The sequence below is a fragment of the Panthera onca genome, chromosome C1 (assembly GCF_046562875.1).
Source record: "Panthera onca isolate mPanOnc1 chromosome C1, mPanOnc1 haplotype 2, whole genome shotgun sequence".
NCBI lineage: Eukaryota > Metazoa > Chordata > Mammalia > Carnivora > Felidae > Panthera > Panthera onca.
This window is the reverse complement of record NC_138346.1, coordinates 173,857,319-173,874,110: the sequence shown is the minus strand read 5'-3', so window position 1 is coordinate 173,874,110 and position 16,792 is coordinate 173,857,319. Positions and strand designations below refer to the sequence as shown.

The 16,792-nt window shown below is 48.5% G+C and overlaps 1 protein-coding gene across 1 annotated transcript; it reads right to left on the bottom strand.

The window, feature by feature from the left end:
• Positions 1-11,686: 11,686 nt before the first annotated feature.
• Positions 11,687-14,436, bottom strand: JUN (Jun proto-oncogene, AP-1 transcription factor subunit). The gene has a single exon (XM_060625320.2). The coding sequence runs from the start codon at positions 13,454-13,456 to the stop codon at positions 12,452-12,454; it is 1,005 nt and encodes a 334-aa protein (XP_060481303.1). The 5' UTR covers positions 13,457-14,436; the 3' UTR covers positions 11,687-12,451.
• Positions 14,437-16,792: the final 2,356 nt, after the last annotated feature.

Genomic DNA, 16,792 nt, shown 5'->3' with positions numbered 1-16,792 from the left:
GGAGCCAGCCGCCCCTCTGAGCATTTGCAAAGGAATAACCCATGTTTGGAGACCCAGGCCTGTCAGATCAAAACCAGGCCTGGCCTCCAGACCTTGAAACAAGTCGCAACAGTGAACCTTACTCATCCATTTTCAAAATACGGCCTGTTCTCTACAAAATGGAGCAAAGCCTCTCAGATTGGCGCTGGCTGCTCTATTTGATATATTAAGGAGAATCTTGACTCTTTCCAGGTTTCTGCCAGTCTGTTTTAAATCCAAATGGCTTGGCGGAGAATGGTTTTTAGTTATTTTTTTGTTTGAAATGGAATTCAAAACAGCAGGGGCATAAAGCCTAGCTATGGATGGAAGAGAAAATTAAAAGGTCCCTGGAGTCCCCCACTCACCTTTCACATTGAAGGAAAAGGAATTAGGGTTTCTGGTAAACCGACTGTCTGTTGAAGCACCACTCAGGGAGGGAGGGTGATATTGCTGAGCCGTTGAAGTTGTCAAGATATCTAAAGATTTTGATTTCTTCAGAGGCAGAATGATCAAGAGCTCAATTCTAGAGCAAAACCCTGCTCCTGATTCTTACAGTCATGAGGACGTAGCCATTTTTTGGGACCTGTCTGAGTCCGACTTCCTGGGAACAAGCTTGTGATAGCTAGCTAGTAGGACTGTTGTTAAGGTTGAAAGAACGTAGCACAGGAGGCATTTACCACTCCTCCTGGCACATCTTTCTTTTTTTTTTTCTTTGAAAAACATGTGACTCTTTTTTTTTTTTTAAGTGTATTTATTTTTGAGAGTGGGGGCAGGGGCAGAGAGAGAGGGAGACAAAGAATCTGAAACAGGCTCCAGGCTCCATGCTGACAGCACAGAGCCCAACACGGGGCTTGAACCCTCGAACCGTGAGATTATGACCTGAGACAAAGTCAGACACTTAACCGACTCAGCCACCCAGGTGCCCCTGGGCGCATTTTAAGAGCTTCATAAACAGCTTAATCAAGATCAGTCTCTTATAGCCAGGAATTAGATCTTCTGCCTGAAGCATGAAATGTGTGACTTTTAGAAAACGCCTGGGTTCTCTGCTCACTGTCATCCAACCTCTCTGGTTGTTTGAGACCTGAGGGTTAAGATACTATATTTGGACATGTGGTATTAAACTGCACACCATCTGGATCCACCTGCCCCATGGGCTCCTTCTTTTCCCATCCCCTCCTCTGATTCCCCTGGAGGGAACCTTACATTCTAACCACACTGGTCTTCTGGCTACTTCTAACACATGCTTTTGCCCAAGAGAGGAATGCTCTCCCCACCCACTCCCATATGCCTGACTAATTTCCTTCAGGTCTCAGTCTAAAGGTCACTTCCTTGGGGATGCCTTCCCTAATGACCAGACTGAGTCAAGCATCTCCCCACCCTTCCACTGAATGCTCTGGAAGTGCCTTCATAGTATCTACAGTAATATTGTTTGCACATCTTTCAGCACTTTGCAAAGTGCTGGGCTTCATAAGCAATTGTGATCATCTTTTTAATGATCTGTTATATGTCTTTTCCTTACCTGACAATAAGTAGGCAGGAACTCTGTCCATTTTGTCCATGAACAGTTGATGCGTGGCTAATGGGCCCTGGAGTCCTGCTTGCCTTAGTCCTTGATGTCCCCTCTCTCTGAAACACTATCCCCCCATTTTTCTGTCAACCCCCCACTCATCTCTTTTAAGATACAATTCCAAGTCGGCTTCTCAGTGAAGCCATTGCTCAACTCCCTTAGGTGGGGTACTTGTTCCCAAGGTACATTGTTTTTATGTCTGTCACAGCAATTAATATATTGAATGCCATTAGCTTTTGATAGTAGGATTGATGCCTTACATAGCTTCTCACTTCCAGTGCTTAGTGGGTGCCTGGCACCGGGGAGGCATTCGATAAACATTGAGTGAGGATGAATACAGTAACATTACCTTCTGAGAGAGTGATGATCATTCAGTGCCATGTTAGTATCTTAAGGCAGAAAGATTTTGGCCATATACACCAAGAATTGGTTAGGTATTACCTCCTAGAAATGTCTTAAGCCACACAGTAGACTCATCAACCTTTCTTGGTATCTCACACTTGCAACACTGGATATATCATTCACTTCTTATGCTTATAACCAGTTCTAGAAATTTTCAGAGATCTTTCATGTAAAGATCTTTGATTTGTTGTGAGGAGAGAAAAAATATTTCATGGCGCGTTGGATTCTTCTCAGAATTCAGTCATGGAGACAGTCTATTGATTTTTTTTTCTTACTTTTACTACTTCAACAATTGAATTGTGGAAATACTATTGTAGATACCAATACTGATACAGTTCAATGAGTAGGAGAGTAGAGAAAAACACAGACCTGAATAGATGGGCTTCCCGACATTTCATAGTCTTGCCCCGAGTATCTTTGACTCTATTCTAATTGGCCTAGATGAGTTAATATTACAACAGCAACCAATATTAATAAGTAGCTATTTTTTACAGAGTATTTTTACATATTATATTGTTTAATATAGTCCTCCTGAACATTTTCCATCCAGAGAAGTATGCTTTGATAACTTGTACCTGGAGCCCCCAACTTGTTGTAAGAGATTCAAGAATGGATCATGAATCTTGACCCAGCTTTTGAAGGGGACTAGATGCCCCTCTACCCTGGCCTGTAAAATGTGTTGAGAGTAACAAGAGTAATCACAAAATAGATGGACCAGAGTCCATCAGGACTCTGTTTGACCTCTAGCATCTACTGTTTTGCAAGTCCTGACATTGCTTTGATGATCTCTTCCTCCCTCTCTTTCTTCTCCGACTCTGTGGTTTGATGGGACTCCAAAACCCTAGTATTGAAGGTTGACCTACACCTAAGCCACTCAGTATGTCCCTTCCCATCCCTCAGCCATGGTGATTGGTTCAGGGAGGGATATGAGACCCAATCAGACCAATGAGACACCATCCGGGGAGGAGGCAAGTAAGTGCCATCTCCATCTTACTTTTCCTTATGGACAGAGAGTGGGGTCTGCTGGACAATATCACACGGAGCCTGAACAGGAAGCTAACACTTCCCATAGCAAGCTGAGTGAGGGAGGGAAATCAAAGCCTGCTGATACCATGTGAGCCCTGTATATAGCCAGGTTTAGAGCTACTTCTGCTGATGGCTTTTCATTGATTTATTCCAATAAAATTGCTTTTTACTTAAACTGAATTTTTTTGTTACTTGCAACCATAAAATTCTAACTGATGCACGTCTGATTTGCCAGCACTAAGCTAAGCCCTTTTACATATATCAGCTTCTTTAATCATTGCAACAACCCAATGTGGGTAGATATTACCATCTCTACTTCATAGATAATGAAATTGAGGCTTAGGGAAATTAACTATCTTCCCATTCACAGCTAGAAATGTTCAAGTTGGGATTAGGGTTCAGGTCTTAGTCGCTGCACTGTTTCCTGGGCACAGCTGGAGAATGGTAGCATGCTCCTTCTCAAGGTCCCACATGCTGTCAGGCATCATCCATTTCTCTCCCTCCCCTCCCCAGCACTTCTAACCTAGTCCCTCCTTTTGCTATTCCCCCCCTCTCCTTTTTTCCCCTCCTGAAACTTGAGTTCAAGTCTCCAGGGAGATAAACATGAGCCCCTCCAACCAGCAAGCGCTGGGAGCCTGGGCTTAGTCATTCCCCTGCCCAAGACATGGGGATTGCTGAGATGACCCCTGTGTAGGCTTTCTGGCTTCTTTGCTATGGAAGTCACAGCCCTCCCCTGGGTGCCAGAGATTGCTCCTTCCTTTTCTGGCCCAGAGCCATTCTCAGAGGCTTCTTTGACGGCACCCAGGGCAACCTGGGCTGATAGGCACCCTGCCTAGATAAGGCATTTCACTGCCTGGGCATTTGTGTGAAGCTGGCTCTGTTTGAAATCCTGCCTCTCTCTGACTTCACTTCCTGAATGTGCTGACAGGTCTCTGAGCCAAGCCAAACAGGTTCCCAATACCGTGCCTGCAGAGCATTCCCCTGTGAGTGCAGCTGGGGAAACAAAACTTTTCTCTAGCCCGTAGAGAGGACCTGCCAGCCCTTATATGACCAAGAAGCAAGCCCTCTGAGACCTTGTTGAATCTTAGTGGGAAATGTTTGCATTTCAGTTAGGGTGACGTGTGTGTGTGTGTGTGTGTGTGTGTGTGTGTGTATGCACACTGGCTGGGGGTACGGGGTGGGGGGTTCCTGATTATTTCTTCTTAAATGAACAAGTCTACAGTGAAAAATGACTAATTCTTGCTTTCCTACTCTATATAAGGGCTGTACATTAAATGATCCTCCTGGTAACCTTCTGAGGTAGCCACAGCCGGCCTCATTTTCATAAACGAAGGGATTGAAGCTTGGCACTATTAAGGCACTTGCTCCATGCTCCTCTAGGTATAACTGCAGAGCCCGGATTTAACCCCTAGACACTTGACTCCAAATTTCATGGTCCCCTCTAACTCGTAAAATACTTTGATTCTTCATATATTTGGAAGGGTAATGAGGAAGAGCGGAAAGGGAGAGACTCTAGTGTCTTCCCAGCCCTGTGAAGTGTAGAATAACAGTGTCTGTGGCAGGAAGGTTGTGAGGCTCAATTGGGATATAAATTCATGTGGCATTACTACTCAGGAGTTGGGACATGTGTGTATAAGCTCTTTAGGGTCAGGAAGACCTGAACTCAGCTTGGGCGTCCACCAGTCACTTATTCCACGAACACGAACAAGGCCTGAAGCTTCATTTTCCCATCTACAAAATCCAGCCCTTTCATTTGCCTTGTGAGACCCAGCACAGTGCCTACTACATAGTAGAAATGTGGTAAATGGTATCTACTATGAATATTATACAGGTGTTTTTATTATACTTGTGGAAGATACTGTTGGTTCCTATTGGAGTTGGGAAGAGCTAAACGATGCTACAGAAACAAGCAACTCTCAAATCCCTGTGTCCTAAAACAACAAAGGCTTCGTTCTTGCTCCTGTTAAATGTCTATTGTAGATGTGCTGGGCAGGGGGAGGGACGCTGATCTACATTGTCATTATTTAAAGACCCAGGTTAATGGACACTCCGTCTCTGTGCTTCCATAGTTGGCAAGGCTGGGAAAAGGAAGCATGTTGAATCTCTCACTTGCCCTTAAGGCTTCTGCCTGGGTATGACAGATGGCACCCCTGCTCACATTTCATTGGCTGACACAAGTTGCATGGCCTCTCACCCACCTTCAAGGAGGTAGGAGATGGGGAAGTACTACCCTACATTGTACCCAAGAGGAGAGCTGGAAATATTTTGTGTAGGGTGTTAATGACCATCCACCAACCCAAAAGCCATCCTCCTTCTCACTTCTTTCTTGCTATCAGAGCCTTGATTTTTTATTTATTTTAAAAATAACTTTCTGTGTTCACTCTCCCATGTGCTTAGAAAAAGGTGATCCCAAGGGGTGAATCATGACTGTAGGCCAATTATGGTAGTCACATTCCCTTGCAGGATATATGCATGTGACCTGCTCCTGACCAACAGGATGTGAGGGGAAGTCTACTGGGGTGGAGGTGGGCAGCTTCTAGGAAAGGCTTCTCTTGCTAATAAAAAGAAAGATTAAAAAGAAATTTTTAAAAATATTTACTCATTTTTGAGACACAGAGAAAGAAAGATTTTGAGCTGCGGAGGGGCAGAGAGAGAGAGACACAAAATCTGAAGCAGATTCCAGGTTCTGAGCTGTCAGCACGGAACCTGATGTGGGGCTTGAACCCACAAACCGTGAGATCATGACCTGAGCCGAAGTTGGACGCTTAACCAACTGAGCCACCCAGGTGCCCCAAGGGAAAGATTAAAGTAAACATCCTTGCATTGCTAGTGATTATTGTGTTTACCTATGATGCCAGGAACTGCCAGAGCTATTCTGAGGCCACACAAGGAACTTCTTTGACACACCACGAATGGTGACATGAAAAGATAGCCCCCAGGCCCATGATGATGTCAGTGAACGAGGTCATTGAGTCCTGGATTGGTTCATGTCTGGACCTCTTGTTTAAATTGTGTCTTCTGTTACTGGCCCCTGTAAACATCCTAACTGTTAGTGTGGTCAATTATATAACAGCCCAGGCTCCTGCCCACCTTTTTCCAGGACTTACAATAAGGTCAGGGAAAATCCCTTCCTCTGAGCATGAACCTGGATGAATCAACTCTCTGGAAGAGATTAGGCATCAGCTTCTGCTGATGGACTGACAGTCCTGAGATCTAGGAAATACACACATTCTGTCCAGGTAGCCAGTGAGTAGCAATAACCTAAGAAGGCTGTAAATTAATGATCTGGTAATCCAATAACGAGGCAACCATCAGGCACTGTTCTTCAGTGGATGTACATGGAAGAAGTTTGCATGGCAAGAAACTGTCAGGGCTTCTCAGGACTGTAAGTGTTCTGGCCCCTCCAGAGAGGAGGGGTTCACAGCAGGGCAAGGAGAGTTCACTACCCGTTGTTGTGGCATGGATGAAATATCCCAGGGGACTATCTGATTACCTTTGCTCAGATGGTGTGCACATCAAAGAACCTTCTGATGACTAATTCAGTTCCTCGGGGTCCTTGATGTGGAAGCAGGGACGTGCTCTGGGTAAGGAACCCAGGATCACCAGGGCATCTGGTTCCTGGAACAATATAGGAGAAGAGTAGGGTTCTTGAAGCCTAATTGAAACCAGCCAGTGGTTGAGGGACCTTGTCAAAAGCTCTTAAGACTCACTGAGAGCCTCAGTCACTGTGTCCGCGAGACACGGCCTCTAACAACGACGTAGCCGGAGCAGTGGTGAAAATGAAATGAGATGGAAGGGACAAAAGTACTTTGGAAATGATAGGAGTGTGAACTGGTACAAATCGCATTGCGCATCAAGCTTCCTTTGCTCACTCTGCTCCAGGAAAGTCGACCATCTCTTGACCCCTAGGGTGCCCAGAAATCATTCCCAAGCTTTCCCTCATGCTGCACCTCCACCTGCTGCCCCTTCTCTTCTGCTCTTCACCTGATGAACTCATCATCTAGGAAGTGTCAATTCCCGTATTTCTGTAGAAAGACCTCCCCCCCCCCCCCCCCCCCGCCCCTCCGGTCCAGTTTGGATAGTTTTTCTCTTTCACGGTGCTCAGTAATTCTTCACTGTGCTTGTCAAAGTGTAGAATCATACATTTAGTGGTGATTTCGATTTCCTGTGTCTCTTACAGAATAAAAACTCCAAAAGGGGAGGCATCCTGTGGATCTCACTCTCCATCGTATTCCTGGTGCCTGGCACAAAATAGAAATTTAGTGCTGCTTGATGAATAAAATGAGTGTCGCATGAATGTAAGGTGTTAATCATGCAATTCCCCAATGTAAGTAAAAACACTGGTCTCTTCATTTGCGTCGAAATGTTTGTATAGTTTGGGTCAGTTAGTCCCACGGAGCTTAGTCAATTATGGGGGACAAGATAAAATCAGGCTTGGGTCCTGCCTGCAGTGGTGAGGTCACAAGTCTTTGTCTTTTACATCTGTTTATTTGAGCATCCTGACACTAAGCAGGTGGCCTCTGGACCATTTTATAAGAGGATTTTCTTTTAGATGTCAAGTCGACCCAGTGAAGAGAAAAGCTTAAGTTCAGGACAAATAGCAAAGGTGTCGCGTGAACTTCCTGATATCCCTCCGCAGGCCTAGCTTGCCAGGAGGTTGTGTAGGAAGAAATGTGGCATAACGGAGCTGGGCCCCCGTTATCTCCTCCCCATCTCTCCCCCAACCCCAGGGCGGCGTTAAAGACCACGGACCTTCTAAATTAAACTGAATCCTGTCCTTGGTATTATCCTCCTTACCCAGCCTCTCCTCTCCCCCAGTGCATCATCCAAACTGTTACCAGCAAGAATCTTTCTCAAGCTGACAGTCCATTACCCTGCTCTGCTTTCTTCTACATTTCTCTGTCATCTAGAGGGTGACAGCCAAACTCAGCATGGAATGGATATTACTTCACAACCTGACACCTCAACTTTCCTGCTTCAAATCTCCCTTCATTTTTCTTCTCATACATTCATTTCCAGCTTACAGCTTCCCGAACACGCCATGTTTTCCAATGCCCCTGTGCCCTTGCACACAAGTTCCTCCTCCAACCTTCCTTTCCTGGTGAGTTCCACTGGCTCAGCTCAGATGTCACTTCTCCTCTGAAGTCTATCCTGATAACGGTTCCTCCTTTCCAGATCTGGCACCTCTTTGTGCTTCATCTCTACGCTTCTCCCCACCAGACTAGGAGTTCCTGGAGAACAGAGATTGTGTCTTGCTCATCGTTGAACCCCCATGCTCAGCATAGGGCCTCAATGAGACCCAGGCCTGGGGGAATGCCCTTCTTTGGGATGTCAGAAGTCCACAAGCAAACAACTGGGACCAGAGTCCAGAGTTAGGAGGAAATAATTTCACATTCTGTGGCTAGCCCATATTCTAACATGTTCCCATCTTCCACAACACTCCACTTGACCCATATAGAAGACCCATGGAAGCAAGGGTAGGACAGAGTAAAGGACATTGTCTTTTTCTCTTAGTTCCACCAATGCATATCTTCTCTGACAATAAAAAGACATGGGGAATAGACACTTTAGCATGATCCTTATCTCTATCCAGCAAATACCAAGTGCTAACTCCGAGACCCCTGAGATACATTAACGTTACAAACAGAAAGTCCTCTCTGCCATTGCCAATGAAGTGGTTGCTTTGATAAAGCCATATCTGGAACTATTTTTTTGTGCCTGCTTAATGGTTACATAGTATCCTTGCCCATTCCCACCTCCACGCCTAATGTTTCAGGCTGACTCATTTTATGTAAGATGCCCACTTGCATTAGCAGAGGGGAGAATGGACATTGTGTGGCTGTAAGAATATGCTAACAGTGTAATGATTTTAAGAACACTCATTGAAAACTGGACTTTAGAACGTTCACTGAAAATTGGCTGGGCTTGAATTTTCTGGGGGTCTTCAATCCATCTGGAGTTGCATACCTGGAAATGGATGAGGTATATTTCACTAGAAGAAATTGAGATCTGGAATTATTTTGGAGGAGGTTTTAAGTTCAATTGCTTGTTCACTCATCACACATTTGTTGTTTTATAAACATCTCCTAGTACCAGGCACTGTACTAGTAGTCTGGGGTCCACAGATGAGTGGGATATGGCTCTAGCCAAGAGACAGAGAGTTTCACAATAATACTTTGATAAGTCTATCATAGAAGTTTTGATAAAATGTTATGAATGCTCAGTGGGAATATTCGTTCCACCTGAAGATAAGAGTTAGCAAGGAGTGCTTCATAGAGAAGGTGCTGTGTGCCAAGCCATGAGGAATGAGTAGGATTCATCAGCTGAACCAGATGGAAAGGTATTCTGGGTAGATGGATGAGCACAAGCAGAAGCATGGAAGGGTGAAAAGGCATATGGGATTCAGACTCACACAAAGGTAAGTTTCTCATAGTGAGTGTGTAGGCCTTAAGTTTAGGAATTACTAAACATTTTTGAGTCATGGGACTCTATGAAAACCAAATAAAAGCTAATGATTTCTTCCCCCAAGGGAGCGTGTGTATGCACGTACACATATATACGATTTTGTAGGCATTTTCATTGAGTTCATGAACCCTCTGCCCCAATGGACACAAAGTGTTAAGAATCTCTGATGGAAATACACATACATAAAACAGATCAGAAGTGAATTAATGGTTTTAGGTGCCACTAGCTTCATCTCCATTAATAATAACTCACTGAGTGCCAAAATAAAATTAACTTTTGTGTGTCTACAAGTAATTAGCTGATTTTTCTGTCTCCAAAGGTCATTGGTTAATTTCCTCAACCACAATGTTTTTTTTTGTTTTTTTTTTTTTTTTTGTTACCCCTTTTGTTAGAATGGTTAGAATTTCAGGGATATATATACACACACACACACACACACACACACACACACGCATATATACATACACACACACACACATATATATATATATGTACACACATTTAGAATGTTAGTTGAAACAAACAAGTGTGGGGAGAGGCCTGAATTTCAGGCTGCCTTTTTTTTTTTTTTTTTTTAAACACTTGGAATCTAAATAAAGCTGGGGAGTGGTGTGGCTTTTCTGTGCTGCTCTGTTGTCTGGGCTTAGTCTACCTTTGCAGGTAATTAATTCCCCAGCCTGCTTATTTTTTCTAGTTGGCTCTTGTTTAGCTTCCATAGAGCCCCACCCCAAAGTGCTTTATTGTCCCTCTGCTGACTATTCCTACATATGGTCAAAATCAACTCACCTTCCGGGTTGCTGACATAGGCAAATTCACTCTTTGGCAAACTCGGCTCTGCTCCCAGTAACCCTTTGTTAAAGAAGTGTTATTACAACGGAGTGGATCTGATAGCTTACAAGTCTGTCCAATCTCTTCCACTCCTAGATACACTCCTAAGGAGAAACTCTTTGTCTTTGGATTTACAGCCACAGGCAGGATATTAGCACTCTCAGACCTGTTGGGTACTGGAGCACTGCTAATGAGCAGACAGCCCTGCCTCAATTAGTGGTTTGTGAAATATTCCTGGATATCAAATTGCTTTTGCTGCTTGATAGTCATACTAGCTCTTGGGATGAAGAGCAACCAAGCAAAAATTGTTCCCTTGTTGCATACTGCCTTGTTGATCTCCTAAGTTATACCTGTAGACAGAATTTAAGCTTGCCATTTCCCCAGAGCTAAGGTTTGATTTACACATCTCATCGTTGTGTTCGTGTTCATGTTTTCTTGTATGAATCTTTTCCATGTTGTATAGATTACCATCTTTTAAGGCTGATTCTGTAGTAATAACTTAAATAAGGCTGGTTATTTTAGAAACAAATTAAGAAATAAACTGCAGAAGAATCCCAAATGGCAAATGGCTATAGTGGTAATTTGTCTAAGTATAGGTGTTTACTTCAGAGAGACAGAGAGAGTAGGGGAGTGGGGAGGAGGAGAGAGGGAGAGGGAGGGGAGGGAATATTAATGAAACTGGGAGAATGTTTCATCCAGATTGCAAATTCTGTGTTGACTCTTCCTAAATTCTTTGCTTCTTAATTACCCAGTAACTTTAGCTGGCAGTAATGTTAACCCCAGCAACTGAAAAGAAAAGCTTCAGTGTAGAGCTTGGGAAGAAAAAAGTAGTAAAGGGAAAGGAATTCAAGATCTGTTATTGGTATTTGAATACGTTTATTGTGACAAGAATGCTGTTATAAATATTCATAAGCAAAGACCATCTTTTTTATCTAGGGATTGTTAAAGATTCCAAATTGGAAGGATACATCTTTTGTAAAAATCTGCCACTGTTCCTCATTTGAGAATTCGCAGCTACTCTGAAATTTCTGCTAACATCATAAATGGTCACAGCACATGCCACTCGGTATGAACCAGACTTTTAAGTTCTTTGACTTCCCAGTGGGCTGTCTGTTCCCCTCCACCACAACCTCCCTTTCCTCAGCCTTCTGAAGGGCCACACTATCCTTTGTAAGCAACTCTATATGGATTGTTGGGGGAGGGAAGAGTATAAGTTGATGAGAGCTTCAGCTACAGTTATTCTCAAGTCCAGCAGAGAACAGTTTTCACTGCCTGATAGTACGAAGCACTGAGAGTGATTTTAGTTGACTCTTTGAACTCTTTCGACTCCATCTAGATAGGTAATCCGTAGGTAATGCAGAAAAGAGGTTGTGGGAGGGGTACTTTTTCAATATTTTATTGTATTTTCTTAAATATCCTTTCTGGAATTTTCAGGAACAAAACATAAAAAAATTATATACTTTATTACAAATGGTAAACTCAGAGTGCTCCAAATCTCTTATTTACAAACAACACTGGGCAGGACACCCAAACAAACAAACATGAAATAACTTACAAAGGCATGAAGCTGTTTATTGACAGTAATCAGCTTTCATCAAATTAAAAAATATATATATGTACATACACAGTTAAGGAAGGCAGGCCAGAAAGAGTTCATCTGCAGGCTCAGCCTCGCGCTCACAAACTCCCTCCCGCCTCCCCTCCCCCAACCCCCTCCCCCCCTACTTTGTGTTCTTAAGGAGTACTACAGAAGCAATCTACAGTCTCTATTGCAGTTTGTAACCCCTCCCCCTCCCCCCTTTAATACTGAATGAGATCGAATGTTAGGTCCATGCAGTTCTTGGTCAATGTTAAAGAAAAGTCTAACGTTCTGTTCGCGCGGGGACAGCCCATCCGCAAAGCGGGGCAGCCCGCAGGCAGCCGCTCCCTGGCCCCACGCCAAGGGAGGGCGCGCCAAGTCCTTCCCACTCGTGCACACTGGGGGCGCCGTCAGGACGCCGCCCAGTCCAACTTGGATACCCTTGGCTTTAGTCCTTGGACACTTTTCTCTCTCTCTTTCTCTCTCAACTTGTCAAGTTCTCAAGTCTGTCTCTCTGGGTGAATTTTTTTTTTCTCTGTTGCCCCTCAGCCCCCAACAGCCTCTCCTCAAAACGTTTGCAACTGCTGCGTTAGCATGAGTTGGCACCCACTGTTAACGTGGTTCATGACTTTCTGTTTAAGCTGTGCCACCTGTTCCCTGAGCATATTGGCCGTGGACGCCAGCTCCGAGTTCTGCGCTTTCAAGGTTTTCACTTTTTCCTCCAGCCGGGCGATCCTCTCCAGCTTCCTTTTCCGGCACTTGGAGGCAGCGATGCGGTTCCTCATGCGCTTCCTCTCCGCCTTGATCCTCTCCTGCGACTCCATGTCGATGGGGGACAGGGGCGGCGTTTCCCCGGGCATCTCGGGCACCGTCTGCGGCTCCTCCTTCAGGGCCTGCAGCCGCGGGTGCTGCACGGGGATCTGCTGGGGCAGGTGGTGCGGCGGCTGCGGGGGCTGCTGCTGCTGCTGGGGCTGCGCGGGAAAGGCCAGGCCGGCCGCGCCGTAGGAGGGCGCCCCACCGCCGCTGCTCAGAGCGCCCGGGTTGAAGTTGCTGAGGTTGGCGTAGACCGGCGGCTCGCTGTGCAGGCTGGCGCTGAAGCCACCGCTGCCGCTGCCGCCCGCCGCGGAAGCCACCGCCGGAGCCACCATGCCCGCCCCGCTGACCGGCTGCGCCGCCGACGTGACGCTGGGCAGCGTGTTCTGGCTGTGCAGTTCGGCCAGGGCGCGCACGAAACCCTCGGCGAAGCCCTCCTGCTCGTCTGTCACGTTCTTGGGGCACAGGAACTGCGTGGGGGTCGGCGTGGTGGTGATGTGCCCGTTGCTGGACTGGATTATCAGGCGCTCCAGCTCGGGCGAGGCCAGCTTGAGCAGCCCCACGTCGGGCGAGGTGAGGAGGTCCGAGTTCTTGGCCCGGAGGTGCGGCTTCAGGCTGCCCACCGGGTCGGCCAGGTTCAGGGTCATGCTCTGCTTCAGGATCTTGGGGTTACTGTAGCCGTAGGCACCGCTCTCGGACTGGAGGAACGAGGCGTTGAGGGCATCGTCGTAGAAGGTCGTTTCCATCTTTGCAGTCATAGAACAGTCCGTCACTTCACGTGGGGTTAGTTTGGGCTGCGCGCAGAAGTTTCGGGGCCGCAACAGCGCGCTGGCGAGCGGAGGACACCCCTCCCGGGGCCCTGGGCAGGGAAAGTTTCTCGAGGGGCGCGCGCACCCGCCGGCTGTCCTCCCCCCTGCGCCCTGCTCACCGGCTCGCTCCCAGGCGCTCAGGGTTCAGATGCCGCCAGCACTCTTAACTTGTCAGCTCGCGCGCGCTGCTCGGCTTTGAAAAGTCGCGGTCGCTCACGGAGCGCTCTTGGCGCAGCCGTCCCTGGGAGCCCGCAGACGAACACGCTTCCCGGCGACAGCGGCCCTGCCGGCGGCGGCAGTCAGCGTCGATCCCGCGGTGGCCGGCCGGCAGCGGGTGTCCGCCGCCCGGACTCCGACGACTGTCCCCTCCTCCGCTGCGAGGGGGAGGGGGCGCCGGGCAGCCGCGGCTCGCGCTCGCCCAAGTTCAGCAACCGGTGCGAGTGAAACTGAGCGCACGTCCCTCCTTGGTCTCCTCTCTCCGCCGCCTTCCTGTCTTCGCCGCCGCGGCAGCTTCGGGCGCAGGAAAGCTTTGCAAAAGTTCGCTCCGGGACTCGGGCCACTTGTCCCCTGTCCGCCTGGTCAGGAAAGTTCTTTGCCGCTGCAGCGGCTCTCTGGACTTCCCCGGACAGACTGTCGCCGCTCTCTGCGCTGTCACCAGCTCCGGGGAAGCGGGGCTCTCCTCCTGGGGGCGGCTGGAGAAGGGGCTCTCCGGACGCTCCCCAAAACACCAGCCCGGGAGCCACAGGCGCTAGCTCTGGGCAGTTGGTGAGAAAATGGAAAAGAAAATAAGATTTGCAGCTCGGACTCTGCTGCCGTCTTGCCTGCCTGCCTGTATCTGTCCGTCTCCCTGAGTCCGCGCACCTCCACTCCCGCCTCGCTGCTTCAGCCACACTCAGTGCAACTCTGAGCCCTTATCCAGCCCGAGCTCAACACTTATCTGCTACCAGTCAACCCCTAAAAATAGCCCATGATGTCACCCCAAGGCCTTCCCATTGGCTCGCGTCGCTCTCAAGGGGGCGGGCCCGCCCGTCGCCATGGAGACCCCACCCTAGAAGATTCTTCTCTGGACCCGCGGAGGCTCACGGGATGAGGTAATGCACCGCTGCCCTCCTACAGTTGGGCCCTTCTTTCTCCTCCTCTCCCCCTCCCCCTCCAGCGCGACTCGCGCCCGGCTCTTCCCTCTCCCCTCCCCGGCGCGTCTTTCCCGGCCCGCCCGGTGCATTGTGGGCTGACGTCTTGGGGTTTGACTGTCTAGTGACGGTGGCTGCCGCGAGCCGGGCGGACGCGGGCTCTCGCCGCCTCTGACCGAAGCGGGCTCAAATTCAGGGCTTGGGCGGGAAGGCAGGAGATGCAGGCACCCGGAAGGCTCGGGAACCCGGCCAGGTGTCTGCAGCCAAGGGCGCGGGGTGGAGGGAGGTGTTTCCCCACTTGGGGGGCTCGTTGTCCCCCACGGGCACTTCGCCTCGGTGCAGGGCTGGAGGCCGAGCGCCAGGCTCTGTGCCCCCCCGCACTTCCGGGGGGCGGGAGCACCGCCCTTAAGGTGGCTCTGTTAAGTCCCCTGTGGGGGCGAGCGAAAGTGGGCTTAAGTTGAGGGGCGGTCTCGAGACAGTGGGCCCCCCACGTTGAGGACGCTCCGAAGTTTGTCTCCCGGTCAAGTTCACGAGCGACGGACAGCGCTGCTGTCTGGCTGCGCCTAGAAACCAAGTGATTTGTATTGCTCCAAACTGGGCGCTCAGCTAAGTCCGCGTTGCACCCCTTAATGCCCTCTCCAAACCAAGGGAAAAGGGGTGCGAGGGTTCACAGTTTTGCTTCGATGGCGAAGTTTTTTTTATAGGGGGTGGAATTGGGGGGCAATTCAGCTTCCAGTTGTGAACGAGCGTATAGGGAATCCGAAACTTGGGGAACCCCGGTGATCGTCTACTACCCGCCCCCGCACAACATGCCAGCACACTTTAGACACACTTTACACACACGCACACACGCACGCACACACACACAGACACACGCACACACCCTCCGGTCCTGATTTGCTTACAGGAAAACGAGAACGTGAGACACTCAGCAAAAGTCACGCAACGAGTGAGCGAGTCAGGGATAGGACCAGGATTTAAAATCTCGCCGCTCCCGGCCGGGTGGTGGGCCCATATCCTGGGTAGCCTCTAGGAAGCGCTAGACACATATAAGTGGTTCCTTTTCCGCGGTTGTTATTCTATTCTCCCCCTACCCCGCACCCCTTCGGGACAAAAGTGTATGGCGGAAAGAATACTGAACTCGGGAATCGTGGGTTCTCTCGTGGCCGGAGCTGCCAGGGTGTGACGTGAACAAATCGCCGAACTTCTCTGGGATCCTTCAGAGCTGCAAGTGGGGCCGGTGAGACCCACCTCACAGGGCTGAGATAGTGCAGCATCATCGCCTCCAAGCCGGGAGGCGGTCGCCTAACAGCCCCCTTCCCTGCCCCGCCTCAGGGTTTCCCAGAGCCTCGATGGAATGCCAGGATAGGAGTGTGAGTTGGCAGGAGCAGGTGTGCTCCTGTGAGGAGCAGTGAGGGGAGGAAGCCGGGACGAAAGGAGCAGAAGTCAGCACTTTCCCGTGCCTCCTGTTGAGGACTGGGGCAAGAAGTTGGAACTGCAGCAATTTACATACGTAGCTTCTAATTCTGGCTTTTCAGCTTCTGCACTTAGGGGAATTCAGCCTTGGGTTTATAGCCCAGAGCTTTAGGGTATTTGTGGCTCTGAGAGTTCAGATTCAATGGCCCAACAGCAGCTAATGTCAGGGAAGTCTTTTCTTCACTCCTCTCATTTTCTCAGGCAGCAGAGGAAAACCCAGCGGCTCCTGTGAGCACTGGGCATGGAGGTGGGGTGTGTGTGTGTGTGTGTGTGTGTGTTAGGGATACAGTGATGACAATTCCAGTTACTTTTCTCAAGGAGGAGACGTTCTCTATTCTGTGGCCCTGAGTCATTTTCTTTTGTAATCAGGGAGCTGGTGTTCTCAATGATTTTGTATGTCAACGGGAGCAAAAATAAATTTCACATATTAAACACCTACCACCAGCCAGGCATTCACCTGAGGAATTGAAATATGCTGTTTCTTCTTACAACTGTGTCCAGCTGCATATATTATTATTTGGATTTAACATGTGAGGAACTAGGCCCAGAGAGGTTGAGTATCTGGCTCAGGTCACACAGACAACAGGAAATCGACCTCAGGTCTGTGTTACATTCCCTTGTATCTGCTCCGCTCTGGGAGACTTTCTTGTACTAGCTGTGGGGGAAATGGCACTTGGAT

What these genes read in the sequence shown, in the direction of transcription:
- JUN (XM_060625320.2), bottom strand. Translation starts at nt 13,456, where the DNA reads ATGACTGCAAAGATGGAAACGACCTTCTACGACGATGCCCTCAACGCC.